This window comes from Ranitomeya variabilis, chromosome 2, assembly GCF_051348905.1.
Source record: "Ranitomeya variabilis isolate aRanVar5 chromosome 2, aRanVar5.hap1, whole genome shotgun sequence".
NCBI classification, from domain to species: Eukaryota; Metazoa; Chordata; class Amphibia; order Anura; family Dendrobatidae; genus Ranitomeya; species Ranitomeya variabilis.
Genome location: NC_135233.1, coordinates 1102534687 through 1102549553, shown reverse-complemented (window position 1 = coordinate 1102549553; position 14867 = coordinate 1102534687). Strand labels below are relative to the sequence as shown.

Below are 14867 nucleotides of genomic sequence, written 5' to 3'. Positions count from 1 at the left end.
TTTCTGGCTGTCTATTTTTGGACTGTTGCCAGTCATAGCTTATGCACGGAAGTATATGTGGGCTTTGTACTCAGGAATCTCTGACTCTGAACTTTGTTACAGGACCTTGGATCTAGCTTCTTTGACCATTCACTCGGATTGCCTCTTTACCTTGAAGTTCTTTGACCCTCGGTGCCTGACCTTGGACTTGCTCTTGACTAATTATTTGTCTTTTCCCTTTGTCTTTGCCACAATCTTTTGTGTTTGACCTCAGACTCCTTGACCTCCCTGTCTCATGGCTTGTCTGTGAGAAGTGACTCAGCATCATATCAATGTTGTTATGAGTAGCAATTTCAGGATCTTTGACTTTCTCATCATTATTAGTCTTAGGACTCATTCAGATGTCAAGTAAAAATTATACTTGCCACTCAATAGATGCAGTCCAAACATATGTTAGAAAACAAAAAAGACGTTTTGGTCTAGTTGACCTTCCTCAGTTACCAACTGCTGTGTAGTTAGTAGATTTAGTAGTGTTCAGTATGTGTAAGGCCTGTAAACACTTTGTAGGTAGAAGGAGAGGCTGTACCAATAAATGCTTAATGGTCATTCTAAGCTGAATGTACCTGCCCTCATGAGATCGCAGCCGCTACGCAACTTGAGGACGGGCAAGTATCGGCATTGTAGACTGGCTGGGAATCCCTGGTCCCTAGTCAATAGCCAATCTAAGCTGAATGTGCCTGCCCTCATGAGATTGCAGTCACTACACAGCTTGAAGCCAGGCAAGTATCGGCATGGTAGACGGGCTGGGAATCCCTGGTACCAACAACAAGAAGCATTTATCAGTACAGCCTCTCCTTCTACCTTAATACTCAGTGTTTACAGGATTTACACATACTGAACACTGCTAAATCTACTAACTACATAGCAGTTGGTAACTGAGGAAAGTCAGCTAGACCATAACATATTTTTTGTTTACTAACATATGTTTGGACTGCATTGAATAATTTCTTCTATCTCATCTATTGAGTGCCAAGTATAATTTTTACTTATCAACGGTTTAGGAACCTACTTGAGCACCGACTATAGTAATGCATATGGTCTTTGCTTATATCATTCAGATATCAGTGATGTTTCTTGTTTGAAAACAACAGACCATGTTACATCGATATTTTTGATCAGAGTTTTATTAGCGTGTGGTCTTTGGTCACATTCATATGTTCAGCATTTGGTCAGTATTTTACTCAGCATGTTTAAGCCAATTCCAAGAGTAGATGAAAAATGCAGAAGTGGTGACTAGAGATGAGCCACCTCCCTAGTGTTCGGGTTCGGCTCGTCGAACAGGGAGATGTTCGCCGAACTGTTCGACGAACACCGTCGAACCCCATTGAAACCAATGGCAGGCAAACACAAACACATACAAACACATGGAAAACACATAGAAAACACCTTAAAAGCTGACAAACTGCTCAGAAGACACAACAAACACATGGAAAAGTCACACCTACACATAGTCATGCGAAAAGAAAAGAGGTGGAGGAGTAAAAGGAGTAAAAGGAGGAGGAGACACAGATATAGGCATGTCATGCCCTTGTAAAGTTAAGAAAGGCTGGAGTAAAAATCTAAACTCACTGTACCAACACCCAGACGTCTTGACAAAAAAAAAAAAAGAAATATCTTTAGGTAGAATCGTGGTGGGTCCATTCAGAACACTTTCCTTAGAAGACATAGTCGTACCCCGTTGGGAGTTGTGCCAAAAAATGAACCCAATGCATTCAGACTAATCCACCATTTGTCATATCCAAGGGGCAGGTCAGTAAACGACAACATCGGCACAGTACTATGTACTGTACCTCCTTTGACGAGGAAATCAGGTGGATCTATCTATTTCACAGGCACTTTTGTTAATAGTGCGTTTTTTACATACATTCTTTTTATATCGTCACTTGCACTGATTGGTATCTCACATTTTTTATTTCACTATACCGTTCACTATATCACCAATCTCTATAGACCCCAGTGTTTTATTTCTCCGTTATATATTAATTTGTACTCTGCTATATTTTTCTCTCTGTGGTCGCACATCTCGCATCTCCACACTTTTACACATTAGGCGTGAGCGCATGCGCAGTGTTCACCAGTCCCCAGTCGCTCCCTGATACGCTCAAACACTGACACGCATAGCTTCGGCTTGCGTGTCACTGAGCGCAGAAGGGAAGCGCGTCAGCAAGAGGGCGGAGCCACACGCAATGCGCCGCTACCAGCCAATGTCTCCGGGATATCACCTCTCATATAAAAAGCACTCTTTCCCCTCACCTCGGCACGCCCCCGGAAGAAGCAGGAGGCGAAACGCGCGTCAGGGTGAGGGGACGCCAGCAGCACGAGGTAATACCACCGGTTCTATATCTTATTGTATCAGCGGTTCCTTTTATATATACTGGTTCCTATGTGTGCACCCTATTGGGTTTTGGGCTTTGTATATTAGGTGATGTTACCACTGTGTACATCACCATTACAGATAGATGAGTTTATTTGATACCGCTATCCTTTCCCCTTGGAGCCATCTCAACCATTAAGCTATTGAGCCATAATCTTAAGGGTACCTAACCACTGATATTATTTCTGATCTATGAGTATGGTATGTTAATTTTTTCCGAATCTTCTGGTGTCCCCTATGGTATTTATGCTTTTTTAAATTTGTGATCTTTTAAATTGATATCAATAAACATATGTTTTTAATATTGGGATCTCTTCTTCCTTCCCACTGGAATTATGTGGGATTAGTTTAGTAGAGGAAATCAGGTGGGTCAAGAAGTTGGGAAGGGGCACCCTAATGGCCAAAACAGACATTGAGGGGGCGTTCCGGTTACTACCTGTGCCTCCGAATAGTGTCCTCCCATTGGGCTGCTTCTGTGAAGGAGCATACTACATAGATCGCTGTTTGCCCATGGGGTGCTCCATATCCTGCTCACTATTTGAGGCATTTAGTTGCTTCCACGAATGTGTCGTCATGGACGTTTGTAAGGCGGCACATATTATCCATTACCTCGACGACTTCTTATGCCTGGGCCCAAAAGATTCACCACAGTGTGAAAACACGCGGTAGTCCACCTGTGAGAAGGAGAGAGCTGGAGGGAGAGTGGACACCCCAGAGCCAAGGGGTTAGATTGAGAAAGAAAGAAAGAAGGCGGTGTAGCTTGCTTCATGGGTGGGGCACTCTGCTGAGTAGCAGAAATTGCAACTAGGCCCAAAAGGATTTCCTTGGCCAAATGCCATTAAAAAATAGTAGTTAGGTAAACAGGCGGTGTAGCTTGCTTCATAGGTGGGGTACTCTGCTGAGTAGCACAAAATGCTATTAGGTACAAAACGATTTCCTGGGCTACATCAGTTAAAAATTAGTAATTAGATCAACAAGCGATGTAGCTTGCTTCATGGGTGGGGTACTCTGCTGAGTAGCACTAAATTCTACTAGGCCCCAAAGGATTTCCTGGGCTAGATGCCGTTACAAAATAGTAGTTAGGTAAACAGGTGGTGTAGCTTGCATCATGGGTGGGGTACGCTGCTGAGTTGCACCAAATTCTACTAGGCCCAAAAGGATTTCCTGGGTTAGATGCCGTTACAAAATAGTAGTTAGGTAAACAGGCGGTGTAGCTTGCTTCATGGGTGGGGTACGCTGCTAAGTTGCACCAAATTCTACTAGGCCCAAAAGGATTTCCTGGGCTAGATGCTGTTACAAAATAGTAGTTAGGTAAACAGGCGGTATAGCTTGCTTCATAGGTGAAGTACGCTGCTGAGTAGCACCAAATTCTACTAGGCCCCAAAGGATTTCCTGGGCTAGATGCTGTTAAAAATAGTACTTAGGTAAACAGACGGTGGGTGGCTGGGCTACTCTGCTGACTAGCAGACACTGAAGCTTTGGAGCAGACCTCTGAATCCCAGGCCATAGTATGAGTAAACAACTCTGCAGACGACCCCTCCCACCTGGAATTGACGATGGCAACGTCATGTAAAACTCAGCAAGGAGACTAAATCAAAGCGTCTCCATTTTTTCCAAAAATTCGGCCACAGACACCACTTAAGTGGCATTAATTTCGCCAGAGTTTTTTAAAACGGTTGGTGAGGTGATTTTCAAAAATCATCAAGCTTTTAGTCTCCCCAAGATGACACAGGGGTAGAAAAGTCCTTGCAGATCCAGGATTTGTTCATTTTGATGAACGTTAGTCTGTCTACATTGTCACTGGACAGCCGTGTGCGCTTATCTGTCAGCACTAGTGTTGAGCATTCTGATACCGCAAGTATCGGGTATCGGCCAATATTTGCTGTATCGGAATTCCGATACCGAGTTCCAATATTTTTGTGATATCGGAAATCGGAATCGGAAGTTCCCAGTGTATGGTTCCCAGGGTCTGGAGGAGAGGAGACTCTCCTTCAGGCCCTGGGATCCATATTCATGTAAAAAATAAAGAATAAAAATAAAAAATATGGATATACTCACCCCTCCGGCGGACCCTGGACCTTAGCGGTGTAACCGGGAGCCTCCGTTCCTAAGAATGCAGTGAGTGTAGGACCTGCGATGACATCGCGACTTGTGATTGGTCGCGTGAGCGGTCACATGAGCGGTCACACGACCAATCACAAGCCGCGACGTCATCGAAGGTCCTTCACTCTGCATTCTTAGGAACGGAGGCTGCCGGTTACATCGCTAAGGTCCAGGGTCCGCCGGAGGGGTGAGTATATCCATATTTTTTATTTTTATTCTTTATTTTTTACATGAATATGGATCCCAGGGCCTGAAGGAGAGTTTCCTCTCCTTCAGACCCTGGTAACCATCCAGAATACCTTCCGATATTTGTGTCCCATTGACTTGTATTGGTATCGGGTATCGGTATCGGCGAGATCCGATATTTTGCCATTATCGGCCAATCCAATCCGATACCGATACTTTCGAATATCGGAAGGTATCGCTCAACACTAGTCAGCACACCACCAGCAGCGCTGAACACACGCTCAGAGAGAACGCTGGCTGTGGAGCACGACAAGATCTCCAAGGCGTGAGTGGCGAGCTCAGGCCATTTTTCAAGATTGGAAGCCCAAAATGAGCAAGGGTCCAGTTCCACAGTCATGACATCGATGTTAACTTGGAGATACTCTTGTACCATCCTGTCTAGGCATTTTCTGTGCATCAGACTTCTTGTCTCCTGTGGCCTTGCAAAGGATGGTCTAAAAAAATCTTGAAACAATTGGAAAAAATTGCTGTTACCACCAGATATGATGTTACTGTTACGGTTTGAGTGATGACTCGATAGTCCCACGGTTGGCAAGTTAGAACTCAGAGATTCACTACGTGCACCACTGGTGTTTTGTGGAAAAGCAGATGTTAGATTCTTACCACCTTGAGAAAGACACAGTTTGTGTCGGAACGCGTGGGTCCCTAATCTTGCCCGGACTATACCGCTGCACTTAGGACTATGAGGACGGTAGTGGACTCTGAGACGGTATAGGGTGAAGTATGAACAGCATTACAGCTAGATATTTTTCTGCATGGCCTGACCGGCCTGCTACCTCCAGGATATAGGGGAGTATTTGTCAGGTTGCCTGTATCCCTTGGGACTCTATATGGGAACATACTAATGCATATATAATGTACATGTGGGCATTTATGGCCAGCACCATTGTTCATTAGGCTACCTATGCTGTGTCTTGGGTTATTTTTCCCCAGGCTGAACTCTGGCTCTGCTTTCCCCCTTTTGACTACTCCAGTCCCTATCCAATGGTTTATATATATACCAGGTGTATTGAATAACAAGGAGTGTATTGTTGGTCTCCTCATCGTGCAGTGGTAATTCACATTCGGGCATCATTATTACTGTATATGTAATTATATTTTTGTATGCTGCATTTAAATGTGATACTATTTGGATCTAACAAGTATTTTCCAGTGTGGAATAAGTTTTAAATGTTTTTAATAGTGTGTATTGTCTGTTTTCTTTTGGTGTGCAAAATAAAAATTTGTATTTTTTGAAACTATTTGGATTTTGTGTGGTGATCCTACATTTATATGCATGTACCTGCTTCTTTATATGGTTTTCATGAGTTTTGTTTTACATGCATGGTGGTGATCCCAGACAAGTATTGATACAATAGTATGTGATGGTGCCCACTTAAACATATATATTTCAGATGTTAGATTCTGTAACAGTCTCTGCTGATACTCCTGCATGCGTGAATCCCTTTCTATGGCAGGAATTATTTCAGCCAAATTTTCTTTTCTACCGGGGATTTAAGAGTGTGGCAACCCAGTAGTCGGCATTACTTCGGATTCTGACAATCCGAGGGTCATGTTGCAGGTAGTGCAGCAAGAAGGCACTCATGTGTGTTGCACATCCAGGAGGGCCAAGTCCTTGTTGTCTTGGTGGTGGCGAGGTGAGAATCATGCTTCCATCATCTGCCCTCTCCCCCCAACCTCGCACAACAGAAATTTGATCAAGGTCTCCCTCATCTGATGAGTCTTCCATGCCCAGTGCCAGTTCATCCTCCACTTCTTCCTCACCTCCTGCACCTTCCTCAACAGTTTGGCTGCTACCATGCGCCCTCGGTAATCCCTCTCCCCCAGCCTCCATTGCCAGCCGCCTTGGTGCTGCCAACCTTCTTGACCTTGGAGATATGATCCCTTCCGCATACGACTCCTCCTGTTCCTCCTCCTCCTCCTGTTGTTCCACCACCTGACTCCGAACACTGTGTAAGGTGTGCTCCAGCATGTAAATCACTGGAATGTTCATGCTGATAATGGCATCGTCAGCATTAAACATCTTCGTTGCTATTTCAAAACTGTGCAGAAGGGTGCATAGGTCCCTGATCAGAGACCACTCCTGCAGCGTGATTTTCCCCACCTCTGGATCTTGTTGGCCCAGGCTATACGTCATAATGTATTGCACCAGGGCTCGTCGGTGCTGCCACAGTCGCTGCAACATGGGCAGAGTTGAATTCCACTGTGTGGGCACATCGCATTTCAGCCGGTGAACTGGCAGGCCCAACGACTTCTGTAGAGATGCAAGTCATCGAGCTGCGGGATGCGAATGGCAGAAGTGAGCACACAGCGACCGTGCCCTCTGCAGAAGCCCATCTAGTCCGGGATAGTGGGATAAAAATTGCTGGACAACCAGGTTCAAAATGTGAGCCATGCAAGGCACGTGTGTGACATTGCCCCGGCGAAGGGCCGCACCCAGGTTTGCAGCATTGTCGCACACGGCCTTCCATGGCTGCAGGTTGAGTGGAGACAACCATTGATGGAACTCGGTCTCCAGAGCTGACCACAACTCCTCAGCTGTGTGACTCACATTTCCCAGACATTTCAATGTAAACACTGCCTGATGCCATTGAGCCCTGGTGACAGCATAGTGAGGAGGTGTGCAGGATTCCTTCTGCACAGTTACAAGGCGGGTGGCATTACCAGACAGGCTTTGGGTGCAGGTGGAGGACCGAGAGGAGGTTGAGGAGGCAGAAGCAGTGGAGGAACTTCTAGATACAGAGGATTGATGAGCAACTCGTGGGGACGGCAAGACTTGGACAGCAGCCCCTTCTCCTGATGTCGCCGTAGTTACCCAGGGCCCAGTCACCGACATGTAACGCCCCTGTCCATGTCTACTCATCCAAGTGTCTGTGGTGAAATGCACCCTGTCACACACACAGTTTCTCAAGGAAGCGGTGATGTTGTGTGCGACATGCTGGTGTAGCGCAGGCACAGCTTTCTTTGAGAAGTAGTGGCGACTGGGCATCTGGTACTGGGGCACTGCGACGGACATAAGGTCTCGAAAATCCTCTGTGTCCACCAGGCGGAAAGGCAGCATTTCTGTAGCCAACAGCTTGCAGATGGAGAAATTCAACCTTTTAGCTTTGTCATGGCTAGGAGGAAATGGTCTTTTACTTGTCCACATCTGAGGGACTGAGGGCTGGCTGCCGTGCTTAGACGGAGTTGAGTAGGGTGTCCCCGGCAAACTGCTGGTCTGTGAGGAAGGTGAAGGCGGAGATGTTATGTTGCCTTGATCAAAATGTGGTGTCGATGTCGGAGGGCGCTCAACACCAGCAGGTGTTTCCACTTGCAAATGTCCTGACGACCTGCCAATCACACTGGCTGTTGCGGGTAAAGAGGTGGAAGGTCTGCTTCCAAAACCATGTGCGACTGCTGTCCCCACAGTCACAGAGGATGAAGAGGACGCGGATGCACTTGATGGGGCAGACGGTGGTTGACCCGGCCCACTAGGCCGCATTGTAGCACAGTTAGCTTCCCACTGCAACTTATGCCTCATATCCATGTGACGGCTCATGCATGAAGTACTCAAGCTAGTGATTTTTTGGCCTCTACTGAGATTTTGTTGACAAATCTTACAGACAACATGAGTTGGGTCATCCTTTGCGATGTCAAAAAATGCCCATGCTATGCAAAGCTTAGAGCCCGTGCGACCTGAAGAGCCACCACGACTTCTGGTCTGAGGCACAATTGGGGTTGAGGATGCAGTTGTTGATGTGCTTCCAGTACTCCGTCTCTGTCCAGGAAGGCGCACCGTTACCTCGTTGTCAGACTCATCACTAGCATCCTCCTCCACCTCCCCTGCTGACCTCATGGACTGGCGGACTGGGGGTTGACAGTAAGTGGGGTCTACAACCTCATCATCATCATCCTTTGTGTTCTCACACCTGTTGTCCTCAGAGCCAACCTCTTTCTGCCCCGACCGAAAAGTCAAGTTTTCGTTCCAATCAGGTATCTCAGTCTCATCATCATCTTCCTCATTGTCTCCACCAACAGGAGTTACAGTTTGGGAAAGAGGGTCTACATTATGCTCAGAACCTTCTTCATCTGGGCCTGGATCCGACTCACAAAGATTCTGGGCATCAGTGCAGATCATTTCCTCGTCTGGATTCACAGAAGCTCTGGAGCAGACCTCTGATTCTTAGGCTATAGTATTGTTTAAACAGCTCTACAGACTCAACCATGTGTGCTACCCCATGCTCAGATGGGCAGCTGGAGACTTGGGAGCTGTGAGGAAGCAAGTGCGATTGGGGTGACAACTCTGAGGACTGGAGTAGTTGTGATGTTGAAGTTGACATGGAGGAGAGCCCACTTGAACGAGCACTTGATATCCGTTCAAGCACCTGCTGTTTTTGTGCCTCATCTGGAATTTTTGTCGATGCTTGTAGCGATGGTCGTAAGAAAGGGATCATATCAGATTGTCCACGAAAAGAAGTAGACATCTTACTTTGGCTGGAAGATGGTCTTCTGCAGATGTTACTGTTGCTTTACCACCTACCCCACGGACACAACCTTTTCTTCCCTTTCCAACACTCCTATTCCCCTTTCCACCAGCAGCAGGCCTTTTGCCACTCATCTTATTGCTTAATTGGCAACTCTGTATCTGAAGTTGTTGGCACAACAACCGATGGATGAAAACCGAGCAGAACCGAGTAGCCAAACTGTGGTACTAGGCCCAAAACTATCAACTGGATTAGATGCAGGGAAATAGAGATACACAGGCGGTATAGTTTGTTTCACAGGCGGGCAACTCTGCTGACATGCAGACACTGCTCCTAGGCCCAAAACCCCAAAATGATTTACTGGGTTAGATGCAGTAAAAATTGAGATACACAGGCGGTGTAGCTAGCTTCACAGGTGGGCTACTCAGAAAACTATCAGACAATACTACAAGCCCAAAAGGATTGGCTGAGCTAGATTACACCAAATGCTGTGACAAACACTTGCACAGCACTGGCTCAGACCTGCCTGGCAAACAGTGCTATGAACTGCTGTAACCTACCCTGAAAAGGGCTGATATTACAACTAGTCCCAACTCCCGACTCCGTAAACCTATCTCTCAGAAAATTCGCTGGCAAAAAAAGACTCTTTGACTATATAGCGCCCACAGCAGCAGTGGTGCCGTCTAACACTAAGCTGCAGCAGTGAGGAAATGGTGACGACGGGGCAAATGGCTGTTCTCATTGGGCAAGGAGTGACATGTGACATACACAGCCAATGACACATGCCCTTGCCTGTCTGCATCACATGCACATTGCTGTGTGTGTGCACTGCTGATAGGCTGAGAGACTGCACCGCCCCTCTGTAAATGCAGGAAAGAAAAAAAAAATGGAGATCGGTGTTATTTCAGCACAGATCTATCCCCCCCCCCCCACTCTACACTGAAACAGTCCGTTAACAATGATAAACAGTTTTAATGTGCAAATCAAGCTAGGCTTTTGGTGAACGAACAGTTATCGAACAGAAACTCGAACAGCCTAATTTTAAGCAAATTGTTCGGGTTCGTCGAACGACTCGAACACCGCCCAAAACTGCTCGAATTTGAAATTGGCGAACAGTTCGACTCGAACACCGCTCATCTCTAGTGGTGACATGCTTCTATTATTCTTTTCCTCTGATTCTTCCACGCTTGATTTTGGCTGATTTTACTGATGTAATATACTGACCATGTGAACGTGGCCTTAGTGTCTGTTTCTATTGTCAAAGTTCGGGCTCAGTTTCATCAGTAAAGAAGAACAAGGAGTGCTGGAAGTGATGGTTTAGCCCCACAGAGCACTGACCTCACATCATCCAGTCATTCTACGATCACATGAAGAGATAGAAGGATCTGCACAAGTTACATTCACATAAGATCTGGGGTCAGATTCTCAAGATATATGGTATTCCCTGCCGAGTTCCTTCAAAGATTGTGTGCAAGTGTATGTAGAAGAATTGAATAGTTTGATGCTGTTTAGAAAGCAAATGGCGGTCACATCAAAGATTAATGTGATTTAGATTTCTCCTTTCTTCCTTCATTTTCCATTTTGTTAAAGGGCACCTGTCACCCCGTTTTTTCCGTATGAGATAAAAATACTGTTAAATAGGGCCTGAGCTGTGCAGTACAACAGTGTATTTTGTGGACCCCGATTCCCCACCTATGCTGCCAAAATACGTTACCAAAGTAGCCGTTTTCGCCTGTCAATCAGGCTGGTCTTGTCAAAAGGGCGTGGTGTCTTCCCCCAGATCTTGCTTAGTTTTCCGTTGGTGGCGTAGTGGTTTGCGCATGCCCAAAGTCCCGAATCCACTGCACAGGGGAGTGAAAAGAGCGCGATGTACGTTATTTCCCTGGTGATCGGTGGGGGCGGCCATCTTCCTTTGGCCGCGCGTGCGCAGATGGAGCGCTCTGCTGCCCGCGGCTTCAGGAAAATGACCGTGGGATGCCGCGCGTGCGCAGATGGAGATCGCGGCGGCCATTTTCCTGAAGCCGAGATGCGAATTCTGCTTCAGGAAAATGGCCACCGCAATCTCCATCTGCGCACGCGCGGCATCCCGCGGCCATTTTCCTGAAGCCGCGGGCAGCAGAGCGCTCCATCTGCGCACGCGCGGCCAAAGGAAGATGGCTGCCCCCACCGATCAACAGGGAAATAACGCACATCGCTCTCTTTTCACTCCCCTGTGCAGTGGATTCGGGACCTTGGGCATGCGCAAATCAGTACGCCACCAACGGAAAACTAAGCAAGATCTGGGGGAAGACACCACGCCCTCTTGACCAGACCAGCCTGATTGACAGGCGAAAACGGCTACTTTGGTAACGTATTTTGGCAGCATAGGTGGGGAATTGGGGTCCACAAAATACACTGTTGTAATGCACAGCTCAGGCCCTATTTAACAGTATTTTTATCTCATACGGAAAAAACGGGGTGACAGGTTCCCTTTAACTAATATAAATAAACAATTATAATTTCAATTTTTGAAAGCTTCATACTTTGAAAATTTGTCTACACCTGCCTAAGACATTTGCACAGTACTGTATGTGAAAAAATTCAACCCTTAACACAAAGACAATTTGCCCTTCATCCCAAATCTTGCACTCTCAAAAGCCCATTGCTGACACTTTCTTACGCACCCATTTTATAGTAATCTCTATCTCTCAGCTTTCTTCCTCACCTAGTTACAGATAAAGGGTAACACATTATTCATACAAGAAACTTTTCAGAATAAACTGTACTATGTGAGTACATGGGGAATAACACCATTTCTGCATATTCAAAATTTTTCTCCTTGGTAGGCTCTATCTCTAATTTGCATTCCACTCTTCGCTGGTGTGGACTAGCTATTTTGATGTCTCAGAGAAGAAGCATATATGCGAAGCACTGATCACGTGGGCTCACGCTGAGCACCAAGGCAATTGAATGCAGGTTTCCACTCTATGTGAGAGCTGACATCCTGCAGCAATGGCCACAATCGGTGCTAGCACCGATCGCAGGCTTTTAACTCCTCTGATGCCGCTGTCAGTAGTGACAGCGACATCGAGGAGCATCGCACAGGGAGGGGGCTCCCTGTGTGCTCCCATCAGCACAATGTGATGCGATCGCGCTGTCCTGAAGGTCTCAATGGTGATGCCTGGCCACAAAATGGCAGTGGATGCCTCAGGGAAGGTGGCTCAGTGCCTGCTGAGAGCGGGAACTGACACTAATCCCTCCCGGCCTGTCAGACACTGATCTAATTCTCTGCATTGCAGAAGCATTACTGAGTATAAGATCAGCGATCTGTTATTGTACAGTGATGTCCCATCATGGGGCAATGTAAAACAGTTACAAAAAAGTTAAAAAGTGTAAAAATATTTTTAAAAAAAATTCACCAAATAAGGAACAAAAAATAAAGAAAAAAATATTATTCCAATAAATAAATTTATTTCTCTAAAGAAAAAAAAAGTACACGTATTTGGTATTGACGCGTCCAGAACAACCCGTTCTATAAAACTGTCCCACTAGTTGACCCCTTCAGTGAACACCGTAAAAATATAAGATGCTATATTATCATACTGCCGAAGAAAAAGTGCAATAAAACGCGACCACAAAGACAAATGTACATAAAAATGGTACAGCTGAAAACGTCATCCTGTTTGGCAAAAAAGAAGCCATCACACATCCAAAAGTGAAAAAATAAAAAAGTTGTAGCTCTCAGAATAAAGCGATGCACAAATGATTGTTTTTCCTATAAAAGAGAGCATGTTTTCTAGTCCTTACCTCTCCATGGACACCACAATGAGATGGCAGTCTATCTTGTCTGAGAAGGACGGATTTCTTTTTTTCAGAGTGGATGGTGAGATCAGGAGACAGGGGTAGAGGAAAAAGTATGTTAGAAGGTGTAAGGAAGCAGATTTATCTGAGAAGGTCCAGTACAGCATTTCTCATGTTTGCCTGTACTATTGATTTATGAAACGTTTGTAGATTGTTGCAGATTGTCTTGACCACCACAATGTGCCAAGTTCTCATGCCACAGCATAAAAACGAATTTAAAGTAAAGGCAAATCCCACAGTAATTGCACAAACTGTGACCTAAAGTGAATGGCCCCGGGGTCTGCAATAAATAACTAAGGAAGGAGGAAGATAACTGTTTCTTGCCACTTATGGATGGCTAACTCTGGTTAAGATTTTCCGAAAGGCTCCCTTTACCTCATTATTCCTCAAGCTGTAGATCAAAGGATTTAATACAGGAGTAAAAACAGCATAAATAAGTGCAATATATTTCAGGTAAGGTGCAAAACTTTTTGCTTGTCCCATGTACATGGTCATAGTTGTCCCATAAAACATCAACACCACAGTGAGGTGGGAAGCGCAGGTGGAGAAGGCTTTAGATCTACCTCCCACTGATTGGATTTTTAGTATAGAAATAGTGATACAAATATAAGAGACCACAATGAGAATAAATGGTGACAATAATGCGAATGTACAAGCAACAACCATAGTTATCTTATAAAAGGAGAGGTCGCCACATGCCACCTCTAGAAGAGCCAAAATCTCACAAGCAAAGTGGTTCAATGTGTTCTCTTTGCAGAATACAAGAGGCTTTATCATCATGGGAACAGTTGAAATGAGAAAACTTCCTGACCACATAATGATGGTGATACATCTACACACCCTCCGGCTCATAATGGTGGGGTAATGTAAGGGGAGGCATATCGCGACATACCGGTCATAGGCCATCACCGCTAATAACAGACATTCTGTTCCTCCTAGAAAAAGACTAACATTCATTTGTAAGAGGCACCCAATGGCTGAAATTCTTCTTTTTTTAAAAAATATATCAAACAGCAATTTTGGGACAGTGGATAACGAGTAGCCCAAATCCAAAACTGACAAATGACACAGGAAATAGTACATCGGTGTGTGCAACTGAGGACTGATGATGACGCCGACGATCAGATAACTGTTCCCCAAGATGGTCAGTACAGAAATGATCAAAAACAGAGCAAAAAGTACAATACAAGCCGGCAAGTCCTGGGAGAACCCAACCAGGATGAATTCTCTAATAGAAGTGTGATTTGAATTCTCCATGTTAGAATTGACATTATACTTTCCACGGCCCTGCGATAGATAAAAGAGAAGATTCACTATTAAAAAAAATGTTTTTTACCAGAATTGAATCAATGTAATTTTATTTGCGTCTTGTGCTTCATGAATTTATGAAACAGCGTGATCTTGTAGTAACCGGTCCTGCGGAGGTGACGCTCTTAGTAATAGGAGCTCGTGTCAGTATGTGCTGCCATTACATAGGACAATGGTTAGCTGACAGATCTCTGGCTCAGGACCTCCCGGAGGTCAGTAGACGAGCACCAATAGAGATTTTCAGCGCTGGTTTAGGCTACTTTCACACTGCGTTGTTTGCTGTACGTCGGAATGCGTCATTTTGGAGAAAAAACGCATCCTGCAAAGTTGCCCTTGCGACGGATGCGTCATGTTTTGGCGGACCATTGGCACAAAAAAAGTTACATGCAACTTTTTTGTACATCGTGTCCGCCATTTCTGACCGGGCATGCGTGGCCGGAACTCCGCCCCCTCCTCCCCGGAACTCAAAATTGGGCAGCGGATGCGTTGAAAAA

At 45.5% G+C, this 14867-nt stretch overlaps 1 protein-coding gene across 1 annotated transcript; it reads right to left on the bottom strand.

Moving 5' to 3' along the window:
• Positions 1–13392: 13392 nt before the first annotated feature.
• Positions 13393–14322, bottom strand: LOC143804090 (olfactory receptor 13F1-like). The gene has a single exon (XM_077281827.1). The coding sequence runs from the start codon at positions 14320–14322 to the stop codon at positions 13393–13395; it is 930 nt and encodes a 309-aa protein (XP_077137942.1).
• Positions 14323–14867: the final 545 nt, after the last annotated feature.

Excerpts from the sequence above, each read along its gene's own strand:
- LOC143804090 (XM_077281827.1), bottom strand. The coding sequence starts at position 14,322 with ATGGAGAATTCAAATCACACTTCTATTAGAGAATTCATCCTGGTTGGG.